Below are 25,792 nucleotides of genomic sequence, written 5' to 3'. Positions count from 1 at the left end.
CTTCGTTGTTTTGTAGATGTCCTTTTTCAAACCCAACCGATGCATGTGCTCTGTCAACCGTAGCACCAGTAATGTTTGATAAGAGACCAACATTGCAATATTTCGCTTTGAATAGCTGTGTCGATAATGCAAGTAGTGCATTTTTTCCCACAGAGGTTGCTTGTCCCACGGCGTGGTCCCCAGCAGCAAAAAATCGCAACATGAGCTATCTCCCTTCCTTCTATCCAATCAGAACACGTGTTACATCGACTTAGATCCAGCTTGACTAATGCAAGCAAATGTGGGGCCACAAATATCTTTCCTCTGCCGGGGATAGCATGGGTTGATGTGGCACAGAAGACACATAAGGACTAGCTTATCCGTTCTCAACGAGGGCGATGGAGATGCTACTGATCCGCTATTACGACTGAGTTCAGTTTGGAAGAGACGTTTGCGCATCGCATCCTAGAACAGGTTATGTTTCCTGAAACATACGGAAGTTACCGATGCCTTGCGAATGATCAGTTTTGAAAACGTCGCTGATTGCACAGTCTAAGTAAACGTTACACTCCACCGCTGAGTCTAACAAAACCTAGTAGAAGGTCGCGTCAGGTAACCTTTGAGCGACCAATGACCGTCCAATCAAACGCGAGACGGTTAAATAGATTTAACCAATCAGACAACGGCTACTATTTAGGGATCGGAGGGACTTTCAAAATGTTCAGCTCACTGACACAGATCTCTCCACAAACAAAAATCCGCATATAACACAGTTATTTGACCTGCAGCATATACGCTTTGGGGTTTCTGTTGACATGGTTACCATTAGCTAATATTTCTGCAAGGTTGCATCCTTGAATATTGCCCAAAACACTGTTTTCAACGACTGTTTACTCACCGTTGTCATGGTTGTGCGTACGCCGTGTGCATCACCCGGAAGCGATCGTACGCTAAATAGCATTCGGAATCGTTCGGGTACGAACCTTTTCGAGATAAAAAGTTCCAAAGGTACTGGTAAACACATAAAAGATGATCCCCGACTTGGCAAATGAGCCCAATTTGCATACTTGGGAACGCCCCACAGAACGATCCACTTAAAACAAGAGGGAGACAGGTTGTCTGATAAATATCGAAATCTGTTTAACAGTATTGAGACAGGTGTAAAACAGTAGCGAGACAGGTGTTACACAGTAGCGAGACGGGTGTTAATCAGTAGCGGTGTTGATTTCATGTCACGGTTAGCATGTATTGCACGTGCATAATCGCCAAGCTACCTGTAGCAGCCAAGTGTACTCGCCCAATTCGTTGTACCGCCTCTCTTGTCACAAATGCATTTAGTGCGCAAGATCATCTAATATGTGTTTAGCAGTATGTGCGAATGTGCACTTTCGCGATTTGGTAAGCTGTGTTCTGATTGGTCAGTCTCAAAGGTTACCTCCGATAAGGTTTTGTTAGACTCAGTAGTGGAGTGTTACCAAAAGTACTGAGGATAAGTTTACTTAGACTGCTGATTGCACAACTAAATCTGATTGCAACCAATCACGAATCCTGAACGCTCGCCCCATGAACGGCCGTGTTAGAACAGGGGTTCGTAGGAAGATAATGACAAGTAACCTCTGTGGGAAGAGAATGCAAGTAGTGCAGACAATCGATACAGGTCATAACGATCGATAGTCGTTCAATAAACGTTCATAAAGATCCATAATCGTTCAGTAAATATCGGCCATTATCGGTAAATATCGGAGAAGTATCCACAAGCAAAAAAGACTTCAAAAGTCAACAAAAATGATACATATATATTTTCCACCACTGTTGAGTGGTGACATGTTTATTCATGGATTACCAACATAACAGAATGGTTATAACATACTTTACATAACATACTTTACATAACATACTTTACATAACATACTTTAGGGGCAGCATACGAATAAAAACATAATTTTGTGTATCACACACAAATACATTAAACATTGACTATAAAAACAGTTTATCCACGATATTATCTATGACCCTTATTATCTCGATAATCAGTACTGCGTTTCGCTATCGACGATATTTGCGATTATCGATGTTTTCAGCCAATTTTAACTGCAGGGTGTTGACAAGCTTTAGTGTGCAAGGGAGAAAAATCGAGAAAAATCCTATGGCTTGTTCAGTTTCACATGATCAACTGAATACTAAATTTAACGCATTGCGTGACCGTGTCAAAACTGGTTGGATATATTATTGTGAGGGGGGTGCACCTTTGTTAGTTGATTATCAACATATCCGAATAGCCGAGACAAGGTCGCCGTTTCACATCTCAGTGTCGAGAATCGTCAGCAATGTCCTAACTTTCTTAAACCAAGAAGCTACAGATGACTTAAAGTTTCCCATTCAGGCTTTTAGACCACAGGCAGCAGAAGCGTAGAGTAATTGCAAGATTGAATCGGAATGTGAAAGTAACTGACGAGTGAAAGTTATTAAATAAAAAAATCAGTGAGTGAGTGGGTGAGTTTAGTTTTACGCCGCACCCCGCAATATGTCAGCTATATGGTGGCGGTCTGTAAATAATCGAGTCTGGACAAGACAATCCAGTGATCAACAACATGAGCATCGAACTGAGTAATGGGGAGCCGATGACTTGTGTCAACCACGTCAGCGAGCCTGACCACCCGATCCCGTTAGTCACCTCTTACGACAAGCTTAGTCGCGGTATCGTATTTGGATTTGGGGGCGCCCAAATGACTTTAACAAAAATAAAAGTGAGAACTGGAAACGAGATGATTAACAAATCTGCTTCATGATATAGTTTATATTTTTAAACCGAAAGTAATTACTAACAAACTCGACCATTAAAAGAGAGTGAGTGAATGAGTTTAGTTTTACCCATGCTCAGCAATTATCCCGCCATATGGCCGCGGTGTGTTAATAATCGGGTCCGGACAAGACAATCTAGTGATCAAGCACAGTTGGCTGTTATGGCAAGCATGGACTGCTGAAGGAGTTACTGATAATTCAACGTGAGCGAAATCTGTCGTACGAAAATTTCTTGCAAAAGGAAACGAGTTGGGTGAGTTTAGTTTTACGCCGCACTCCGCAATATGCCAGCCATATGGTGGCAGTTTGCAAATAATCGAGTCTGGACGAAACAATCCAGTGAACAACAACATGAGCAAGGACCTGCGCAATCGGGAACAGATGACATGTGTCAACCAAGTCAGCGACCCTGACTACCCGATCCCGTTTAGAAGCCTCATATGACCCGCATAGTTGCCTTTTAAGGCAAGCATGGGTTGCTGAAGGCTTATTCTACTCCGGGACCTTCACAGGTCGTATCAGATTTCTAACTACATGCAGGAATAACCAAGAATTGGTAGGTGTCATGAATGGTGATCGATGGTCCAATCAATCATCCATGGATATGTTTACATAAGATCTAGTCAAATGCATGCAGTGGTGGTATAGTGACCAGCAATGCAGAAGGGTGTTGTCACTCCTTGTCATGATTTATTGTAGCTTGTACTGTGAAGCAGTCTGAGTAGAGATCATCTCAAATATGAAATGTTTTTAATCTTTAATCAGTGTTTGCCCTGACACAGTGAGTGAGTGAGTTTAATTTTAAACCACACTCAGCAATGTTCCAGCTATTTGGCTGTGGTCTGTAAATATTCAAGTCTGGACCAGACAATCCAGTGATTAACAACATGAGCATCAACATGGCCAATTGGGAACCGATGACATGTGTCAACCAAGTCAGGGAGCCTGACCACCCGATCCCGTTAGTCGCCTCTTACAACAAGCATGGATTGCTGAAGGCCTATTCTACCCCGGGACCTTCACGGGCCTGCACTGACACAGAAAAACCGTCTCTGATGCACAAATTATCTCAAAATACGCAGTGAATTTAAAAGAGAAGGTCAGAAAAAGAAATAATCCGTAAAAATGGTTTAAAAGTGAAAACAGATTTATGCGTTTTGTGATTTCTTTAAGCATACTATCCAAAAAGGAAACACAAAGACCAGAAATGTTGTATTTTCAAACATGTATACCTCGTCCACATATAAACTTTATTGCATGAACGTTTACACCAGTTTAGAAGCAGGTATTGTCTATACAACCACGTGGATAACGGAGACGTTGAGCGCGACGGTGACGACGTTGCACGCCCCCGACGTCGGGTTTCCTGACTCTCAGACCAATCTCTTTCAACCTGTCCCGTTCAGTTTGACTGGATAGCTTCTGAAGTCCAGGAACCCTGGCTGGTGTGCCCTCACAGGTGGCAGTAAGATCACGCAACTGTAGCACCCGGATGCACCGCTCTTCGGCCGCAGTGGTAACTCGAGGTCTGCCTATACGGGGATGGTCATTTGTCATACATGTTTGGTTGCAACGAGCTGCAAGCCATATTTTGCTCAGACTAACATTCAGACACCTGGCAACAGCAGATTGGTAATCTCCAACATGCATTATTTCTATAGCGATGTTCTATGTCGCAGAGTCAAGACGTGGCGTAGTGATTTGACCTTGACACTCCTACAAAACAAATGCCAATTTCTGAAAGTAATGTGGATTTTTATTGACAGAAAGTGAATGTCTTTTGCTGTACAAATTCAACTGGAAGGTGATTTCTGCTGCGTTGTGGCCTGTGTAATCCTTGTAAGAAATATCATCAGAATCAACATTTTTCGGCAAAATCGATTTTCACTCGTGCAGTTGTGCACGAGTCAACACTTATGTTACATATTTTGACGATTGTATGAACACAATAGGTAATTAACACACTTTTGAAAATACAAATTGCCTATGCGTTACATTTTGGGGATGGTGTATGAATTTTCCAAATGCACACACGCACGCACGCACGCACACCTTATTAAAAAAGCTGCAGACTTAGACTGGTAACTTTGGTCTCCTCATCCATCCATGGTCGTGATCTGGGGCTACCTTCTCATGACACTACCTACTCATATTTTCATGAAATCACTGACATATCTATCGTCGGGAAACGGCTGAAGGCTCAGGACATAAGTCAGTGTATCACTGATACATTATCAGACTGGCCGCCTTCCCCAACACTGGTATTGGTCCTTCGTCACCGCTCGCCCCTTTCCGTAGCCTCCAAGAAGATCGCTATTCGGCTTGTCCCGGAATAACACGAGTTGGTCACGAATGTGATATTGGTCTGCAGTAAGCGTGCCCACTGAATAAGTGCATCAAGTCGAATACGGTAATGAAAATCAAGGGGTGGGGGATGGGAGGGGGGGGATAATTTGAATTTGCGAGAACCACAGGGACGTATTCCGTGGTGAATGTAGATATACACAATATACGAACTGTGGAGAAACAGAGGATGGTAACAGGGTGACTGTCCATAATCACACTAGACGACCTAGAACCTTGCTCGTGATGCCAATCGCGGGATTATCGGGTCCAGACTTCCAAAAGTACCAGCAACTGTCATGATGCTGGAATATTGTTCCGGATTTAAAACAAACATAAATTAATCAAAAACATAAACTATACATCTATCACATAAATACAAAAAGTCTCTCTGGTTGATTTTTGTTTGTTGACCTAGGAACGAGTATTTACAGAACGTTGTTGAGTGAATATTGCTTCACATTTTCAGTGACATTACATTGGGAGACACCTGAATTGGCTCAAGTTGTATCCATGTTGTCATGTTCACGCAGTGCCGGCAAACGGCAAATATAATTTACCCCGAAACACCAAGCCTTGGGCCCTTTATGTACGCTTCGTTCATTTTGCAAAAATTGGCATCGATTTTTTTCATGTAATCAGGTAGTCCCCGAGTGACAAATGGCTGCGTCGGGTTATGTCCCTTATCTGTAACAGGATCAGCTGTGAATGGGTTCGAAATCCTTGTTCGGCCAAAACACCTGTGATTATACTGGTAGAACTGAAATACTGTTCAGCGCGCGATCTAAAATTACACACAAGGTGCTCCCTATGAAGACAAAGAGATGTAGATATGCCGATCATCCAAGACTCTTCCACGGGAGATCAAACGATATCTCCTAGGAGACATAGACAGTACATTTTGTACAATACCCTGAGCATCGTATGACGTCATAAACTTGATGACGTCCCAATGCTGTGACATCGCTACACGGCAAATCTAATGACAGAACCGTAATCAAAAAGTCATGCAAAAAGTATTCGGACACTTGACCTAATTTCCAAAGACTTCCATGTTAATTTAGTCTCGCATAAATAACTTTCTTAAATTTAATTTTCGTAAGATGTAGGTCAAATTTGACACGAGGGTGAGAAATCATCTTACCTACAATCACATAATTTCTGGTTAATTTCCCGTTGCTTATTTATCGAATAGCAACAATTTAATCAACATATGTACATTCCGTGAAAATCTTTAACATGGCGACCTATGGGATTGTGCATTGTAGAGCCACAAGTAATTTGATAAATGTGATGCCATTAGTTATTTAGTTGTCAAATTGAACTGAAATTATGTGCGCAGAACACAGGTGATTTTAAACGTGCCTGTCAAATTTGACAAAGATCAATCCTAAACTCACTTTGTGAAAATTATATTTACTACACTGAAAGGACATGTAAGACTATGGAAACGACGTCAAGTGTCCGAATACATTTTGCACGACTCTGTACATTTTTCATTGAAAACTAATAAATTGTGTTCAGAGATGTACACTTTTCATTGAAAACTAAGAGTGACCTTTGATGACAAATAGAATATCACCCTCGTGTCTTCTGATATCAAATATATCAACACTCGTTGATAAAAGTAAAAATATCCTAGACATACCTCAGATACTTGTTATTTTATCAACTCATGGTGATATATTTGATATCAGAAGATACTCGGGTGAGATTCTCGCTCTCTATCTACTTAGTTTGTTTTTACTTCCGGCTCTGTTCCTGATTCAGGAATGTTTCATAACGCGAGTCCCCTGCAGAGCTAGGTTGATAGGCAGAAGCTAAATGTGACAAAACTATCTTTGGTATTGGGAGCACACACAAAATCAATACAATTCGTTGCACGGCTATTGTACGTGTTTCGGGAGTCCGTAGGCAGTCCGATTCTTTACCATAAACATGGCAAATGGGCGTGAAACGGAGATATTACACTTGAGAACAGTTTTGCTCTGGAAACGAGCACTACCTCCATTTTAAGTCTGTCAAACTTCTTGCCATGGAAAAGTCAAAACTATTTTATTGAAAAATCCCTCTTCTATTTCTACTGTACGGCACGCAAACCATTGTCGCAAAGGAATAGTATGGAACGATGTTGAATGGAACATAACTCTTGCTGGCTTTAAAATGATGTTTCAGAGGCTTGTTATTTCAAATAATACAACCGTAATCTTTCATAATAATCTGTTTTCACACAAAATACAAATACTGATAAAATGAACTTTTCGTGATGATATTAAATACCGGAAAGACAGTTGAATTTCATAGCAAACCACTATGTAGAAAGCTTCTGATCCCCGAAAGCATACTGGTATGTACATAATTGCTGACCCCCTACCTAATCAGAACAAAACAGATGTCTGTTCTTGCCAGTCAGTTAAAAGGTTGCAGGGGATACAGCTTTAAAGTCTTGAGGTAAATAGAAAAAAAACTGTTTTAGGTTGTTACTCTGCATTCCTCAAATTTACACAACTGAAAATAGGATATGCCGAAACAACTCACTTCGGGTTAATTGGCATTCAGAGGAATGCGTATGAGGATATCTAGAAACACATGTTGACTCGTAACAATCCGGCGAAACTTTGAAAATATGAATAGCTGCTGAAAACAATAGGTGGGAGTATAGACTGGTGTTAGGTCGCTCAGCCAGGTATGACGATCGGTTCACCTGGCATGAAATGTATGCGCTGCCTACAGACACAAGGGGTCATCTCAAAGATATTTGTGCTTTTTCACGTGTGTTGGATATGTCTCAGCTATTAACATTTTACGTGTCTTTCTTCCAAAAAAAATATGTTAAGATATGTTCTACTTTCTCCTCAGTAAAGTACATGTTTCACGCTTCCTATCTCCCTACCACTGGAACTTAAGTTAGGCCGAACTGTTTTAACAGATATTTAACACTTTCGCACGTGAACTAGATAAATTGTAGAGGTAAGCGTCCCCCAAACATCAAGGGGAAAGCGAACTATTTATCAGTCTTTGTTTGTTGTTTAACGAACGCCGCAGTCAGTAATATTCTAGCTAATCAAGGAGATAACTTCTTTGAGAGGCATTTTTTAAGCTGTAAAGACGAAGAAAAACCAGATTATATGAATAGTCAATTTCTTTAATGCAATAGGTGCGATGCTTTGGTGTTAGTGTAGGTGCTAACACCGTTGTCACTTGCTTGACAGCGGTGACCTACAGCGCGATCGCGCACCCATTGCAGTAAACAAGTTCACTATCCATAGAACCTGTTTTATTCCTTAAATGAGGATAACAAGATAACAAGAAAGCGCCCATCTTCATGTGAAGGGACCCGCGAAGATCCGAATTAGAACTGATCTTCAGTAACCCATGATCGTCGCTAGAGGTGACTAACGGGATGGGGTGGTCTTGATGACTTGGTTGACTGTCATTGTATCTCACTTGTTTAGATCGATGCTTTATGCTCTTGATCACAGGATTATCTGGTCCAGAGACGATTTTTTACAGATAACTGGAATATTGCGGAGTACGGCGTACAACAACAGGTATGCGTTTTCCATTAACTTCGTTTCAAAATATGTCGTTTTCCCGTCTTTTTTTTCTCTTCCAGAGCTGAAGGTTACTGCTTTTGAATTTCTGAACTATGAAAATTTCGGCGCGCCACCAACCCTGTGTCTTGAGAAAAAATGCGATTTCGTATTGTTCTTATATTTGGAGAATTTATGACATTTGTGACCCACTGGTAGTCGTAATGTTCAGGGCGGATTTCTCACCAAAAAGACAACTCTATTTCTGGTTAATTCCAACAGTAACAGACATAACTGCAGAACTCCCTGAACCATATTATTTTCCCTTCTGTCTCCCCGTCTGTCTCACAGTCCCTGAACCATACTGCTTTTCCCTGCTGTCCCCTAGTCTGTCTCACAGTGCCTGACTGTTTTCCCTTCTGTCTCCCAGTCTAACAGTCCCTGAACCATGCTGTTTTTGCCAACTGTCTCCTAGTCTGTCTCCCAGTCCCTGAACGATACTGTTTTTGCCAACTGTCTCCTAGTCTGTCTCCCAGTCCCTGAACGATACTGTTTTGCCAACTATCTCCTAGTCTGTCTCACAGTCCGTGAAAAAATTGTGATTCCGCCAGAGTCAGGAATCTCTTATCTGACTAGGGCTCCTTTTCAGTTTAAATGGTTTCATTTGTTACAATCAAATTTACATTTGCAGGGACTAAGCGTTAGTCCAAGCCACTCAAATTGTTGTTGTTAATGATTTAACCAGTCTTACACAACCATGGTGCCAGTGGTGATGACAGTTAGTGGAAAAGGCATTCTAACGAAACCATTTCCAGCAGTTCACACCACATTTCCAACTGTATATATCTAAATACGGTTAGAGAATTGTAAATGAATACTTTTCCTGGACATTTGAAAAAATGTGTATTAATTGTAATACGTCCTAAAAGAGGCGCACAATAATGACTCTTAAGCATATCTCAAACGAACAAAAAATATATCGTGTCCAGTCATAAGTTAGTATCATGTATCATGTAACCATACACCTGGTGGTATTGGGCGGCGGGGTAGCCTAGTGGTTAAAGCGTTCGCTCGTCACGCCGAAGTCCCGGGTTCGATTCCCCACATGGGTACAATGTGTGAAGCCCATTTTCTGGTGTCCCCCGCCGTGATATTGCTGGAATAATGCTAAAAAGCGGCGTAAAACTAAACTCACTGACTCACTCTCATTCTTGTGGTATTAGTAAAGTCTACTCTGAACAGAGCATATGAACGAACCCGGATGTAAAATTAAAATACAATATTCCAAGTGAAGTGAAAGGTCAGTGTTGAAGTTTGTAATTTTATAAAGGAACATACTGTTTTGAAAGTCGTAACAGCTGTTCATAACCACATTACCCAAATGTTTCGGAAATCCCACTGAAATCTCCAAACCAAACCTGCAAGATCGTGAGAAAGACATTCGATTGAAAACACAAGAAACGTGCAATCGACTAGTCGAATGCGTGAACCTAGGTTGCAAAACAGTTTGGCATAATTGGTCACGGGCTGTTCGTTCAAAATTGTCTGTTCACCCAGAGAAAATGGGTTCCCATGTTGCTATAGCCTATCTGGGGTAATAACGTGCATGAATATGCAGATGTGGCGTGAGGTTCAGCGTTTTACAAGTGACATTTTTTTAAACAAGACGTTATCCAATTTGGCGTTTGCTGAATGATCTTGAGATCAATGAGATGGCAAGTATAAGGGAGGTAACTCCGATACTAATTGCGAGGTTTACATCACAGCCGAAGGGGCAGTACAATCCTCATGCTCTGTCATTGAAAGTGTCAAGTTAATCGTTTTCCGAATTAAGTGGCGAGGTAAATATGTGAAGTTTTATTTTAACTGACCAGCACTGTTCATTTCATTTCATTCGTGTTGTGTCGTGCTGGTTTCGTGTTACAAGTGATTTGTTTCTTCATGCGGTTGTATAAACAATCATTTCTCAGACTAGGCATTAGTCTGCCAGTGTAGGTTTACTCTTAAGCCTGGAACGGGGGTTGAATCCTGACATGGTGGGCGAGCACCACATCCACAAGGCTACCCCTAATTGCAAAAACTGACAATACAACCACAATCCAATTTAAGACATAAAAATTCCCCTTTAACAAATATCACTTGACAACTTGGATATTTGTGGGTTTCCTTTAAACATTGACTTTACAAGATTAATGGAAAACACGTGATCATTACTCTTTTGATCAATGCATGAGCCTGATAAAGTACAGACAAGACTTCAACTAAGAGTGTTAGTGGAGAGTGTTTGACAATTGAAAGCGACTCAAAGCCGTCGGTCATGGCCGATCTCGCTTCAACGCTGAAAGCTATCCAGGAACAAATTACCTCCCTTAGCAATAAACTCGATGTGTTTACAAGGGAATACGAAAACAAAATATGAGCACTGAATGATGAAAACAGTGAACTTAGAAAAAGGATTTCGTCCTTAGAAGTTAAAAAGGACAAAACTGAGGCTCAATCCAGGCGAAATAACTCTATTTTTGAAACACCTGTTTAAGCACTATTCTTGAAAATAACACATGGCATTGTAAAATATTGCATGTGTCAATTGTATTATAAGCTGTTAGGCCCACATTACTGAATAAATATGTCTGTCAGGCGGTCTGTCTAATTATACTACTACAAACAAGTATGGGAATATCCTCACATTTGATAGTAATAAATAAACTTAAACACGATTAGGTCATTTACACTCTAAGGTAAACCTTTTGTGTGATTAATGGGCTACTCAAACGACATGTTAGAACGACATGTATTGAAGTAACTGAATCAACATTTGTTTAGTTTGAATCACATTAAACATTGTCAAAAGCAGCTAAAAACAAGGGTGCTGAAACACACAAGCATGTTGTTCGATTCAAACACCCAATCACAACTGCTTCGGGCATGTGGAAGACACTTCCCATAAAGCTTGTATAGGTTTCAGTTTATACATGACTATCAAATTGTAAAGTGTTCCCATACATTTTGTTTGTGGTACATGTAAAAATTGAGACTGAGTTTCCTTGATTTATGTTCCTTGGACCAGAACATCCAGTGAATGAATTGAGCATGTGTTTATGAATCACTATAGGAAAATGGTAACAGGTGTTTGTAAAAAGGTGAGCACTTCATGACCCTCCACATGCAACCATCGTAAGAAGAGGGAGAGCTTGTCAAATGTTTACCTGGAACATTTGGAATTATGTGGCACAAATGAAGGAGGGGGGTCAGGGAATTGCATTTGGCAGAGGTTACACCAGCTACTGACACTGCGTTCTGTTCTTGATGCTTGAAATGATGTACTTGCTTATGTCACCCATCCACTGGTATCAGCACAAGAATTTAATAAGAATATTGCAGTCAGCAATATTCCAGCTACATGACGGCAGTCTGTAAATAATTGAGTCTGGACAAGACAATCTAGTGATCAACAGCACAAACACTCATCTGAATAACTGGGAAATGATAAGGCATTAACCTTCTCAAGTCTAGTCGCCTTTGGGGCAAGCATGGGTTGCTGAAAACCTATTCCAATCCAGATCCACAAGTTGAAGTAGGGAACTGCACTGGATATCATTTTTGTCGATGATGCACTTTTGATCTTGTAAGTAACTTCGATCAAACAACTTCTTTGTCGAATAAATGAGTATACTCAGTTGCACTTAGAGGCATCAAACCTGGGAGCAGCAGGCGATCGTTTGCTACACCTTTTCAGTGATCAGTTCACCTTGACGAACATAAGAACATAATAATGCAAAAATACACATTATTACTCTTGTATCAACATGCCTCCTAAAGTAATATGTACCTGTGAGTTGGAATAGTGCAGTCTTGCACACAGGTCAAACGTTAACATGTACCCTATAGGAAAATTGTTGATGTCTTGATACATTCAGACTCGAAGTATACAACAGAACCCAAAATCACTTGGATAAAAATCAAAATGTATTTCCAATTTTCATCACAGAAAATTCAGAGACTATAAATTTACTGGTACATCCAAAGTTCCCCAAGGCTTGGCCAGGCAGTAAACCATTCTGCTCTGAACAAAGCTGCAAAATGAGCATCAAACCAAACCATGCCCACTCGATTTAACCAGATGTGTGAAAGTCTTGTGGCAGCTGATCAAGCCACAATAAATTATACAGTTAATGGGTGGCATCTCATTTATATTTGCTCATCTGTTTGACAAGACTACATCCCAAAAATGGATTTTTCATAATGGTGTGGGTTATTCATACATTGTGGCCAGAAGCAGAATGTTCACTTCCAAGCATGAATATTACAGCTCCTGTTTTGTTAATAATCAAATCATGCCAAAAGGAGTACTGAACGCTGATTTTAACAGTATTTAAGTTAAAGCATAGCGCATCAGCTCATTGAGGGACAAAAGCCCAAAGAAAAGCAGGTCTCAGACATTTTGAAGAAACTAACAAGCCTAGGCATGGTGTTGACGAACCTGGAAATGACTAACTAAAAAAAAGTCTAGTCCAAATTCTTTCCGTGGAAAATAAAATAAAGAAAAAAGAAAAAAAAGAAAAAGAAAGAAAAAACAGAAAAAACAAAACAAAAACAAAACAAAAAAGGCACCACCTTGGGATCTGTATCTATCATATCGGTCAATTATTGAAAGCCATTGAATGGTTCGAGTTATGCTACAGATTAAAGGAACAAACATACAGAGTAGGCATTGACTTTATACCCCCACATTTTAACAGCAACACAAACAGAATGAATATGGCTTTAGCATACCTTCTTCCATCAAGCAATAATGTAACATTTATCCTCATATGTCTAATTAGATGCAAATATAATTATGCAAAGAAGGTAAAGGTGATAAATCTGTGCTGCAATACTGGCTTCAATTCTCATTGCAGACAAATATGATATGGTGGGGAAAAGAGATAAGGTATCTCAGGTCAACGTGCTGTCACACTGTACTAATTTGGGGGTAATATTATTGGCAGAATGGCAACAAACTGTCCTCAAATCCCACCAAAGACACAGTCTCTTTAGATTGTAGAATGGTTGCCTGAGAGGAACAACCAGCCACTGGTTACTACACAAAGTGGCAATAATCTTTGCCTCAAAAAGATGAGACATAAGACTTGCAGACCGTGACAACTGTAGTCGGGAAACATTCTCCTTTGGAATCTTAAAGGTCTGTTCGGCAGAATGTTTATACCAAAAATACACACATCATATCATTTTAAGCTTTATTGATCTTTTCAAAGCTTGCCCGTTGTGACATCTTTCGGAAATCGCATTATGTGAGTTATACTAATTGCAATGTAAAGATGTTCAAAATGCATGCACCGCGAAGGATGCATACTTAAAGCATAAAAATGTAGAACCCTTACAATAAATTATCTGTACAAAAATTCACTGACTTATATTTTGGCACATGCGATTTCTAAAAGATATAAGAGATAAAAGCAGACAACTGTTGGGAGTAAGTGTTCTCATTTCAAAAGTCTGACGGCAGCTCTTCTGTCAGGGTGGCCAGTGATGAGCTCCAAGTAAACACTGTCGGTTGTTACTGTAAAATAAAGGAAAAGAACCATTGACTCAAGTTAATACAGAGCAACACTGACTTCCGACAATCACAATCCATACCAATTTATCCATTAGCTCAACAGATAAAAAACACAAAAAATTACACACATCCCACCCCCACCCCCCAAAAAATGGACTTATCGTCCAATGCTTGCCAAATAAATAAATGCTAAAATAGAGCCCCAAATTTCTCACTCAGTAATATTCCTGCTATATGGCGGCAGTTTGTAAATAATTGAATCTTTGACCAGACAATCCAGTGATTAACAGCATGAGCATCAACTTGTGCATTTGGGATGACATGGTCAACCAAATTAGCGAGCCTTCAAAAGGATAGAAAAGTACCAGATCAATGTCTGTGAAGCATCACCTTGAAGCTCCATAGAAAGAGCAACCAGCAATGATGTTTCACATTATACTTTCCCCTACCTTGCTAAACCAATAAGTGAATCAAAAACACAAAATGGCTATCATAGGTGGGTATACCAAGGTGCACAAAGATGGCAAAATTTCTGTTTAACACCCCAATAAAACAAATATTCCAGCTGCAGTTTCATTATTTCTCAGCAGCATTAAATGTGTTATCCAGTGATTGGTACGACACTTTCCCCTCCCCTCCAATACATCAAAATCATATAGGGTATTGTATCAATTCAAGCCAACTGAACAAACCTGAAGTTTATCCATCTCCAAGTTTTCACAGTTAAAAGAATCTTGACCAATTTTAAACATAACTTAGATGCACAACACAGAGAGAATACCAGTCATGGTTTGGCAACCCTTCCTTCATTGGTCCCACTGTAAATAGTGACTAATCAAATAGATGTTTCCTATCTAAGTGTCCCATAAACAAATGATAATGTCAAGCAAACTTGGTCAAAATAAAAAATATTTCACGCGAGTAATTGTTCAACATGGGGTTGAAATGTGACAGCACAATCCAGCAACGTAACGGGTGTATACCTCTAATGGTAGCAATATTATATTTTGACCTGAAAAATATCTTTCAATCTGCAGCAAAGGTAGCACGTTGCCAACCTTTGCTTGCTTCGCTCGCATATAAGAATTATCATATTCTCTATGCTGCGCCACCCCATTTGCGCTACATTTTGCCTGTGCTCTGGTACACCCAAAGGGGGCAGTGTACAAAGCATGATCAGTTACACTGGAAAGTTTAAACTGAATTGAATATATACTAGACAAAAATATAGGATAAATGTTAACTATGAAAGTATCTACTCATTGACCCAGTGATCAAATATAAATCATAAAAGTACCATATCTGTAAGTTATTTTGTCCAATATATATAGGACAAGAGATCAGATGCGAATTACGTAGTTCAGTTATCATAAAAAAAGGCACTGCAGTCGAGATTTGTTGTTGAATGGCCTACAGGAAAATATGGGTCAATACCCAAAAGTGGCAAAACTGAATATCAATATTATCATTAAATGTTATTAGATTAGAAAAGAAATAATGTAAATTGTGTACATCAGGTCAAGTTCTGTACAGGAAAACAAGCTCCTTCCAACAATTCCTATCCCAGTTTCACATGCTATATGGAATAATCGAGTCTTGACCAGAGTGATTGAGTTTAGTTTTACGCCACACTCAGCAATATTCCAGCTATATGGCGGCAGTCTGTAAATAATCGAGTCGGGACCAGACAATCCAGTGACCAACAACATGAGCATCGATCTGCGCAATTGGGAACAGATGACATGTGTCAACCAAGTCAGCGAGCCTGACCACCCAATCCCATTAGTTGCCTCTTACGACAAGCTTAGTCTCCTTTTATGGCAAGCATGGGTTGCTGAAGGCCTATTCTACCCCCGGACCTTCACGGGTCTGGTCTTGACCAGACAATCCAGTGATCAACAGAAGGCACATGGATCTGCACAACTGTGAACCGATGACATGCCAAGCAAGTCAGCAAGCCTGACCACCTGATCCGTTAGTAGCCACTTACGAGAAGCTGTCACCTTTTATGGCAAGCATGGGTTGCTGAAGACCTATTCTACCCCGGGCCTTCATAGGTCCAATTACAAAAGTGTCTGTAGAACATCAACAACTTGCAGTCATGACAGACAAGTCTACAACGATGTTCACACAAGATTTTCTCCCCTACCATGCTAAACCACAGAGTGAGAGTAGAATCACTAAATGGCTATCATTGGTGGGTATTCCTTGTTGTCAATGTTGACAATGTGTATGTCAATTCTATGTGTGATCCATAACCCAGTGAATGACATGTGCATTAATCTAAGAGTGAGTGAGTTTAGTTTCACGCTGCACTCAGCAATATTCCAGCTATATGGCGACAGTCTGTAAATCAAGTCTGGACCAGACAATCAACCAACAACATGAGCATCAACCTGTGCAAATGGAAACTGATGACGTGTCAACCAAGTCAGCGAGTCTGACCACCCGTTCCCGTTAGCAGCCTTTTATGGCAAGCATGGGTTGCTGAAGGCCTATTTTACCATGGAGCACTGATCTAAGAATACACATCAGAGGTCTGGTGAGAATAAACACAAGATTTTCATAAATGTACATCATGTATTTAAGCCACGAGTAACTGACAAGTAAAATGAAATAATTGTGGTCTGGTGTTTTTCTGGTAGCCTTCAAACTATTATGCTGGGACAGCATTTGACACCAATGATATGCATTGTTACGTTTTTTTCTGGTAACTGCATGGTAAATTGTTTTCAGGAATCACAGATCTGTAACTGCAAGGTCCGCTTCTGCGCCAAACGGACTTGGTTTTCGCATGTACTTACACATTTCTCTTCCCTGAGTCCACGTCGGAAGAACCACATGGTGATGCAGTCTGTGCTGTTGTCACGATGAAGGGGAATAACAAAGCCAGTGATGTCTTTGGGGTCTTCATAATCTATTGGAACTGCAAATAAACAAAATATATCATTGAAACAACCCCCTAAAATTAAAAAAAAACTTAACAGTGCACCAGACATGTCAAAGTCAATTTGAATTTTGAACTTTTTGACTTACTGCCCAAATCACTGCTATATGGCAGTGGTCCACAAATAACCTAGTCTGGAATTGACAATCCACATATCAGCAGCATGAGTGTAGATATATGAAATTCGGATACAATGACACGCAGGGATTGGGAAAGGCAGGGGTCATGGGCCATTTAGCACATTGGAATAAAAAATGGCCCATTAAAACTTGGAACTGTTCTATGGATACAAGGGCAGAGGCCCATTCTAAATTCAGAACATAGCTAATAATTCTGAAAATGGCCCTTTGAAAGTTCTCTATCCCAATCAGTGGACATGTGAACCAAGTCAGTGAGCCTGACCATCTGATCCTGTTAGTCGCCTTTTACAGCAAAAATGGGTTGAAGACCAGTTCCAACACAAACCTTCATGGGTCAGGTAATATGAAATAAAGACAGTCATCAATATCCCCAGCAATGGCAAATACTCTTCTTCACATGTCTATTAATTTTGACTGAATCTACAACTCATTAACACGTGCTAAACTTTCCAAACTGTTTATCTGAGAAAAATTAAAAATGTGTTCCTCCCTATCACTTTTTTAATCAAAAATTTTAAAAAGTCATACAGTCCTATCACTTATGAGTGAGTTTAGTTTTACGCTGCACTCAGCAATATTCCAGCTATATGGAGGAAGTCTGTAAATAATCAAGTCTGAACCAGACAATCCAGTGATCAACAACATGAACATCAATCTGCGCAATTGGGAACCTATGACATGTCACTTATGAACAAAATGTGCCTGAAAAACTTTTGATTATTTTTATGCAGCCTTTGAATACAGTGTGTCAGTAGAATTTTGACAGATTGTTGCCCTGGGTTTTTCTTTCAAAAATGTAACTTCTTTTCTGCTATAAGATAGTTGGCTGACTGAACTTAAGGGACATACTTGGGAATGAAAACAGTCAATTTCAACATTGTATCAATGTATGTACCAAATCCAGAGCAGTATATCACTGTCACTGCATGCGATATGCAAAAAGGACTGATGCTGATCTCAAAAACAATCCCTACTGACAACTAAATCTCCAATATTAACAGAAAGTTGTCATAACCTTAACTTCACAGTCCCACATTTTTTACTTTAGGTAAATGATTCCCTTGAAACACGGAATGAGAGAAGACTTATTTCATACAAGAAATTGACACCTGAACTGGGTGCAACCTTTCACTAATTGAAATCCAGTCTGGATATAGTGAAGCCGATAAGTGTGAATGCATGTCAGTAAAGCATGTTTAAAGCGCAAGTCAGACTACAAAAAACCTTCCCTTCTTAAACAAAAAGACATGGTCATCAAAATCACCTGTCAATGTTCTGTTCCTGTTTAACCGCACCACAAACTTTATTTACTAAGTTATTCAGAAATCTGTTCCCATTGGGGACACCTTACATTACATCAAGAAATGAACAACGGAAATAACTCGAAAAATTGTAGAATGGTTTCAGTTTTTGAATTCCATCAAGGCATAGGTGTCCTGAAGGCAAATATCAAATTTGGTTTATTTATCTACAACAGTTATCTGAGAAAATCTCTCCCCATCATCTCATATGGATGGGCAGAGCTTAAACCTTGTTCCCCCTCCCACTTTGTGACTGGAGATAATAATGCAACGGCCATCAAATATTCCATTAAATACAACTATCAACTATCATACTTTTCCTGGTCAGACTTTGAACGTATCTGACGAAGTAATTCATTTCAAACACTATTTGAAATGATACACTTTGTCATTTTAATGTCCCATCTAAAGCGCGACCCTTTCATCAATGATGACAAAATGGCTATCAGAGATGGAAACCATGGTTATACGAGGCAAGATGTGTGACAGTAACTCAGAACTTTTCTCACCTGGCAAACCTATTTTAACTGTTCGAATTACAAACAAGCATTGTCCCAAAAGTCACATAATCCCCCCCTCCCCCCATGGCAGAAAATCACAATCAAGCTTAAAAAGCAGTTAAAGTGAAGGTCACAATTCAAGATGAAGGTAAATGTCAACAAAAACATGACCAGTCAACCTCTCTCGGTATCTTGCTCTGTAGCTGCTCAAACACACAAATATTTTCAAGATTCACTATGACCTTGACATGAATGTCTTAGTGCATGCCTGTAATGAAGATATTGCTTACTGAAAAAGTCTATAAAGAAAATCCAGTGAACTGTTCTTGAGATATCTTGCTGACAAGCTTAATTCAGCTTAACATGCTGAAATCAAGGTGTCACCAGGACCCTGAAATATTGTGAAGGTCACCAAAATCGACTGGCCCATGCACTTTTCCCAGATAAAACTTGGAGTTGAATATGCAGAAAATCTAGATAACAGTTCTTGATGTATCTCGCTGACAAGCTAAACATGCAGCTGAACATGCTGAAATCTTCAAGTGTCACCATGACTTTGAAAGTAGTGAACAAGCGTGACCACCTGATTCCGTTACAAGCATGAGTACCTGAATATTATTTTTGACCCAGATCTTTACAGGTCTTAAAATGCAAAAGCATCTGAGATATATTCAGTTTTAAGATATTGTAGACCTTATTTTACCAATCCAAATTCAAAAATAATAGTCACTTCCCAGGTCAGACGTTAAACAGGCATAATGAAAACCTTCTCGACACACAGTCTAAGTAAACAGTCTCAGAATTAATTGTTACACTCCTCTCATGAATCTAACCAACTCTAGTAGTAGGTCGCATCAGATAACCTTTGAGTGGGTGAGTGGGCGAGTTTAGTTTTACGTCGCACTTAGCAATATTCCAGCTATATGGCGACGGTCTGTAAATAATCGAGTCTGGACCAGACAATCCAGTGATCAACAACATGAGCATCGATCTGCGCAATGGGGAACCGATGACATGTGTCAACCAAGTCATAGTCTGACCACCCGATCCCGTTAGTCGCCTCTTATGACAAGCATAGTCACCTTTTATGGCAAGCATGGGTAGCTGAAGGCCTATTCTACCCCGGGACCTTCACGGGTCAGATAACCTTTGAGATTGACCCAACAGAGCACAGTCCTCGATGTTTATGTTCCCTGAGCCCAAAGGGTACATCAACCCACGGGCCTACTGAACAAAGTATTTATCTTATCTAACACCTCAATGTTAATTATGAACTGTTTGAAGCATGGGTATTGGATCTTACACTTCAGTCAACCTGCGTGCATCAAACAATTTGAATCTTGCACCTTGCTGTTTTTCCCAAGGGTACTGTCTTAGTAAAATCACTGTGGTGTAATTCCCTTCATAATAAGCACAGGGACTACATTTGAAAGTTTTGTCAAAATTTATTCATTGCAATGCAAAGCAAATCTTTTCGTAGCCATTGCTAGATTTTAAAGAAAAACAAATTTAGAGTCACCTCCATTCCATCAATTTGCATTCGCGAAACATTAGTAATTTCCATGCATCACACGTGATTCAATGTTATTCGAGAAAAACTAGTACTACCAATGTGAGTGAGTTAGTTTTACATTGCACTCAGCAATATTCCAGCTATATGGCAAAGGTCTTTAAACAATCGAGTCTGGACCAGACAATCTAGTGATCAACAACATGAGCATCAATCTGCGCAATTGGGAACAGATGACATGTGTCAACCAAGCCAGCAAGCTTGACCACCCGATCCCATTAGTCGCCTCTTCCGACAAGCATAGTTGCCTATTATGGCAAGTATGGGTTGCTGAAGGCCTATTCTACCCCGGGACCTTCACGGGTGAGATAAGGGTTGATGTACCATTGATGTTTGTTCATGTCCCCTTGATCCTTACGTCCAGGGAACATAGACAAACATTAAAGGTACATCAACCCATGTGCCCCTTGTGACCAGTTATATAACCAATATAACTAGACACATCTATGTGACCTTAAGAAGGAATCTTACATCTGAAGAACTGGATGTCGTCAAAATTCTTCTTCACCAGGTTAGTAAATTGTACAGCCTCCTCCTTGAAAGCTGCAGTCTGTGCTGACTTCTCTTCATCACTCAAGTCTGATTCCTTGATCGAATTAATAATTCTGAAACGTAAGCAGCCAGAGATGTTGTGTAACACAATTTACATATACGCCAACATTTCCAGTAACAAAAACTCCATTTTGCGTGTTGTTATGGTCTTTTTGTGTTCTTTCTAAGTTCTGTGACAAAATGTGTACAAAGCAAGAGTCACTTTATTCGGGAAATGCCAGTAAACTGCCACTGAAAATTACATTGGATTTTATCAGATTAGGTCAGTGGGCACATGCAGTGAGATGGGAGAGGGTCCTGTGTCCCACAACCAGTGTCACAATGGGACATTGCTATAGCACCTTCATGCAGGAGTATTTCAAACTTTTTAAATGAAATGACAGTTGTGAGGCAATATATACATTTCATTACATATTCAAATTCAATTATGTTTTCATTGTGATTGACTAATTTGAGAGCTTGCTTTGACCACATCGTTTTGTCCAAACCTGTTGTCATCCATTGAGACGAGATCTTGAATTTGAGAGGCAGTATCAGATTTCTAATGAATTCTAGCAAGTGAGTGAGCTTAGTTCTACGCTCAGCAATATTCCAGCTATGTGGTGTAAATAATCGCGTCTGGACAAGACAATCCAGTGAACAACATGATGAGCATTCACCTGCGCAATTGGGAACAGATGACATGTTTCAACCAAGTCAGCGACCCTGACTACCCGATCCAGTTTAGACGCCTCATATGACCCGCAGTTGCCTTGTAACTTTAAGGCAAGCATGGGTTGCTGCAGGCCTATTCTACACCAGGACCTTCACAGGTCGTATCAGATTTCTAACTACATGCAGGAATAACCAAGAATTGGTAGGTGTCATGAAGGGTGATCGATAGTCCAATCAATCATCCATGCATATGTTTACATAAGTTCCAGTCAACTGCATGCAGTGGTGGTATAGCGACCAGCAACGCAGAAGGGTGCTCACCTCCTGAAGATCAGCATAAACATTTCATGCGGGAAGAAAGACGCTATTTGAACTCTCACAAAGCAATTTTCAAGCTACAACTAGTATCACATGCCACTGAAATATGGACCAGAAAATCCAGTGGGCAACATTATGAGAATAAAACTACATTTGGAATGTGATGTCGTGTCAGTCCAGTAGGTCTGATGAACCACCAGGCCCTGCTAATCCCCTCTAACAGCTAGAAGGGGTAGATGAAGACCCACTCTAACCTAGATTTTCACATGTCTCAGTAAATTTTAGTAGCCAATTCAAAGACAAAGACAAACCTTTTGAAGTAATCCCTTAAGAATAAATTGTAATTTTTCATGGTATATTCCTGAGTGCATTCTTCCAGGTGCTGGTTGATGACAATGTCAACACCTCTTACAACGCTCTCCTCTAATTCTTCTGCTGCCTCTTCCTGACTGGCATTTGCACCGATGTTGAAGTCCCCAGACTCTTTCTTAACTATCTCCTGCAGAGTTTGAATGACATATTTAAAGTTTTATCCCTGAATCATACAATGTTAAATCATGCACATGTAAAGGCAGAATTCAGAACAGTTATTGAACTGCAAGGAGAGTTATACTAAGGGTCATTTCAAATTATACATTTCACAACATGGCGACATTTCTAGGAATACCCTTAAATGAACTAGAGTACAATGAGCAATGGAAGTAAATCTGAAGAGAACTTCTTACTGACATCTGGAGGAGATGAACGCTGCCAATAAACCAATACTCCGAGAACAGTGAAAATATAAAGAAATGGTAGTTTTACACAACCACTTGTGTAAAATTATTAGATTAGGTGGAAAAAACACTAAGTGCCGTCATTTGTCCAGAGAAAAAGTTTAATAATCCTTTATCAATATCATGTTTATTCAGAAAATTATCAGAGACAGAGGGGACAATCTTTGATGCCTTTGGATAGTTAATTCTAAAAGCAAAGATATGTCCGGAGACCACCACTACGCTACCTAACCTCTCCAAATGGACAGACAAGAAAACACAAAAACATTTGATTTGTGAAAATTTAAATCAATGCCTTAATTTGTTCATTACATGCCCATCTAGTATATATTCAATCAAAACAGACCATGGAAAGTCTCTAATGGTGACTCATACCCATCAACATGACCTGGGACGAAATGTGTGAACAGCCAATATCTATTTCTCGTTATTTCATTTTCAAGACATCATATTCACACAAAATGTCTAACAAAACAGGGAAAAAGTTAACTTCAGCATTCTCAAGCGTATACTAATTGAGTTTAGTTTTACACCACACTCAGCAATATTCCAGCTATCTTTCACAAATTGTTTAAATTACATCTACGATTCAAGTAGACAGGATTTCATACATTGGTGATTCAATTTAATTCTAGTTTCTACCCAAATGACTATCACTGAAATCTTAAGCTGCTTCAGCACATCCCTTCAAGTGGTACGCAGTTCAAGAGGTGTAACCTGTTAGGATTGACAAGGACTTGGCATCACAATCACAATGAATTGTGACCATGATGACAGCACTTGCAGTGATAGAAACCAAAGACACTCCTTTATGATGACTAACATAATCAAAGTACATTGCAATATTCTGTAAATTCACTATTCAATATTCACTGAAGACCTATGTAATAAAAGTACACAACTGTTCAGATAGTTATCATTACAAGATGTTAAATGCAATTAACATTTAATGTAAAATAAAATTTGGGGATGGAAAGGTGCAAGAGGTGTAGGTTACCCAGGGATTGAGAAAGAGAACTTTGACAAAGGGACATTTTCTGGATTATTAGCTATTTCCTGAATTAAGAATGAACCACTGAACTTGTATCAATAGTCAACTTAATAAAAATTTGACAAGCCATTTTTCATCTGAATGTGCAAAATGGCCCATGTACCCTGACTTTCCAATCCCTGGGTACGTACCACTGACTCAATAGTATTTTCACTGACGTGTTCACTTATGTCATAATGAAAGTGGTCCTTCATAGCGGACAGTCAACTTTTCATGTTCATACCAAGACGGGTTAGAGAAACGGTGATAGAGAAATTCACAAGTCAATGTCATTTTAAAAGATATAAATTAAGTTTTCATACCGTACATGTCACGCGATAGACCTCGCTTCGCGCAACCTTTTGAATCTTGTTACTGTCAGTAAACAACTCATCACCTGCAACAAATAAGGTTCACAAACCAGGTCTTGACTTGTATTTCACAAAAAACTAACGTGTACACACACAATAAAATATGCTACATATCAGGTCTGACCTGTGAAGGCGTCATGAAAGACGATCATCGTTGCAGATGGAGACTGATTTAAATCTCACAGGTACTGTCTATCTCCCTGTTGTCGCGAACGGGCTAAAAAGGAAGTGGATGGAAGGTGACAGAATCGGTGTGCGCAAACGCCTATTGACTAAACTGGTGCCTTGTTCCATCTGCGCTCAATATGTCCGGTGACCAGTCTCTTGCAAGTGCCGGTTCGATGCAACGAAACGATCCTTATTAATCGCCAAAGAAAAACTGACGCAAAATTCGTTCATCTAAAAACACCCAAATATTTATCAGTATCAATTTACATTGTACAGTAGTTCAGTAGAGGGGCCACAGGCCCATTATACATAAGGTGTACATAATACACATTCATTAGAGCGCCGCAAACATCATGAAAACAACACAAAGATACATTTGTGGGTGCACAGACTCAAAGAAAAAATATGTATTTTGCAAGACAAGTTGTAATATATGCATTCTTAGGTGTAAACAGCTGGGCTAATTTCATTTCAGAAGGAAGTATGTGAAATTTCCACGAAAAGGACATTCCGGGCAAAAGTGATATTCAGTTTCTATGAGAGAGAGAGAGAGAGAGAGAGAGAGAGAGAGAGAGAGAGAGAGAGAGAGAGAGAGAGAGAGAGAGAGAGAGAGAGAGAGAGAGAGAGAGAGAGAGAGATGAGAGAGAGAGAGAGAGAGAGAGAGAGAAGAGAGAGAGAGAGAGAGAGAGAGATCGTGTGCTTCTGCATCTCCCGGCTTTGTAGAAAATGGTGAAAATTCATCATGTAAATAAATCTTAAAAGTCCAATTGGAACACCTTTTGCTTATTATTTATCATTATGCAACATTATATGTTGTACATTATCCCTGATCAAACGAAGGACAAAGTCACTAAAACAGTTTTCATAAATTGTGATCAATGAGTGACGCTTATTTGAAAAAAAACCAATAAAAAAACAAAACAAAAGAAACGAAAAGAAACAAATAACCACAACGGTATTGATACCCTTACTCATTGTGGTTTTCGCGGCGATTCCATTCGCGGCACTAAGGTTTGTACTTGAAATGTGGCTTAAGCGAAGGGTCCTAGTCAAAATGGCCACATGATAAAATGGCCACAAAACTTCCAAGTCAAAATGGCTACAGAAAAGTCAATACGGCCACAAACCCCTAGTCAAAATGGCCATATCGAAAAATCAAAATGGCCACACAAAAAGGTCAAAATGGTAATAAATTATTTTATTATTTTTCAGTACTCATGACATTTGTATTATTTGATATCAAAGTGTAAA

General features: G+C 39.7%; 1 protein-coding gene across 1 annotated transcript; it reads right to left on the bottom strand.

Moving 5' to 3' along the window:
* Positions 1 to 13,880: 13,880 nt before the first annotated feature.
* LOC137281686 (translationally-controlled tumor protein homolog) lies at positions 13,881 to 24,652 on the bottom strand. The gene is made up of 6 exons (XM_067813085.1): positions 24,498 to 24,652; positions 24,326 to 24,399; positions 22,508 to 22,695; positions 21,144 to 21,277; positions 17,019 to 17,140; positions 13,881 to 14,217 (listed from the first exon to the last, which is right to left on the bottom strand). The coding sequence occupies exons 1-6, from the start codon at positions 24,523 to 24,525 to the stop codon at positions 14,215 to 14,217; spliced, it is 549 nt and encodes a 182-aa protein (XP_067669186.1). The 5' UTR covers positions 24,526 to 24,652; the 3' UTR covers positions 13,881 to 14,214.
* Between the last annotated feature and the right edge of the window lie 1,140 nt (positions 24,653 to 25,792).

Source organism: Haliotis asinina, chromosome 4, assembly GCF_037392515.1.
Source record: "Haliotis asinina isolate JCU_RB_2024 chromosome 4, JCU_Hal_asi_v2, whole genome shotgun sequence".
In the NCBI taxonomy this organism is placed as follows: domain Eukaryota; kingdom Metazoa; phylum Mollusca; class Gastropoda; order Lepetellida; family Haliotidae; genus Haliotis; species Haliotis asinina.
Note: the sequence above shows the minus strand (reverse complement) of the source record. Positions and strands in the feature narration are given on the sequence as shown.

Coding starts and splice junctions, on each gene's coding strand:
- LOC137281686 (XM_067813085.1), bottom strand. CDS start 24,525: ATGATCGTCTTTCATGACGCCTTCACAG. Junction 22,696..24,325: donor TCTATCGCGTGACATGTACG/GTATGAAAACTT, acceptor CAAACTCTGCAG/GAGATAGTTAAGAAAGAGTC. Junction 21,278..22,507: donor TTAAGGGATTACTTCAAAAG/GTTTGTCTTTGT, acceptor CTTACGTTTCAG/AATTATTAATTCGATCAAGG.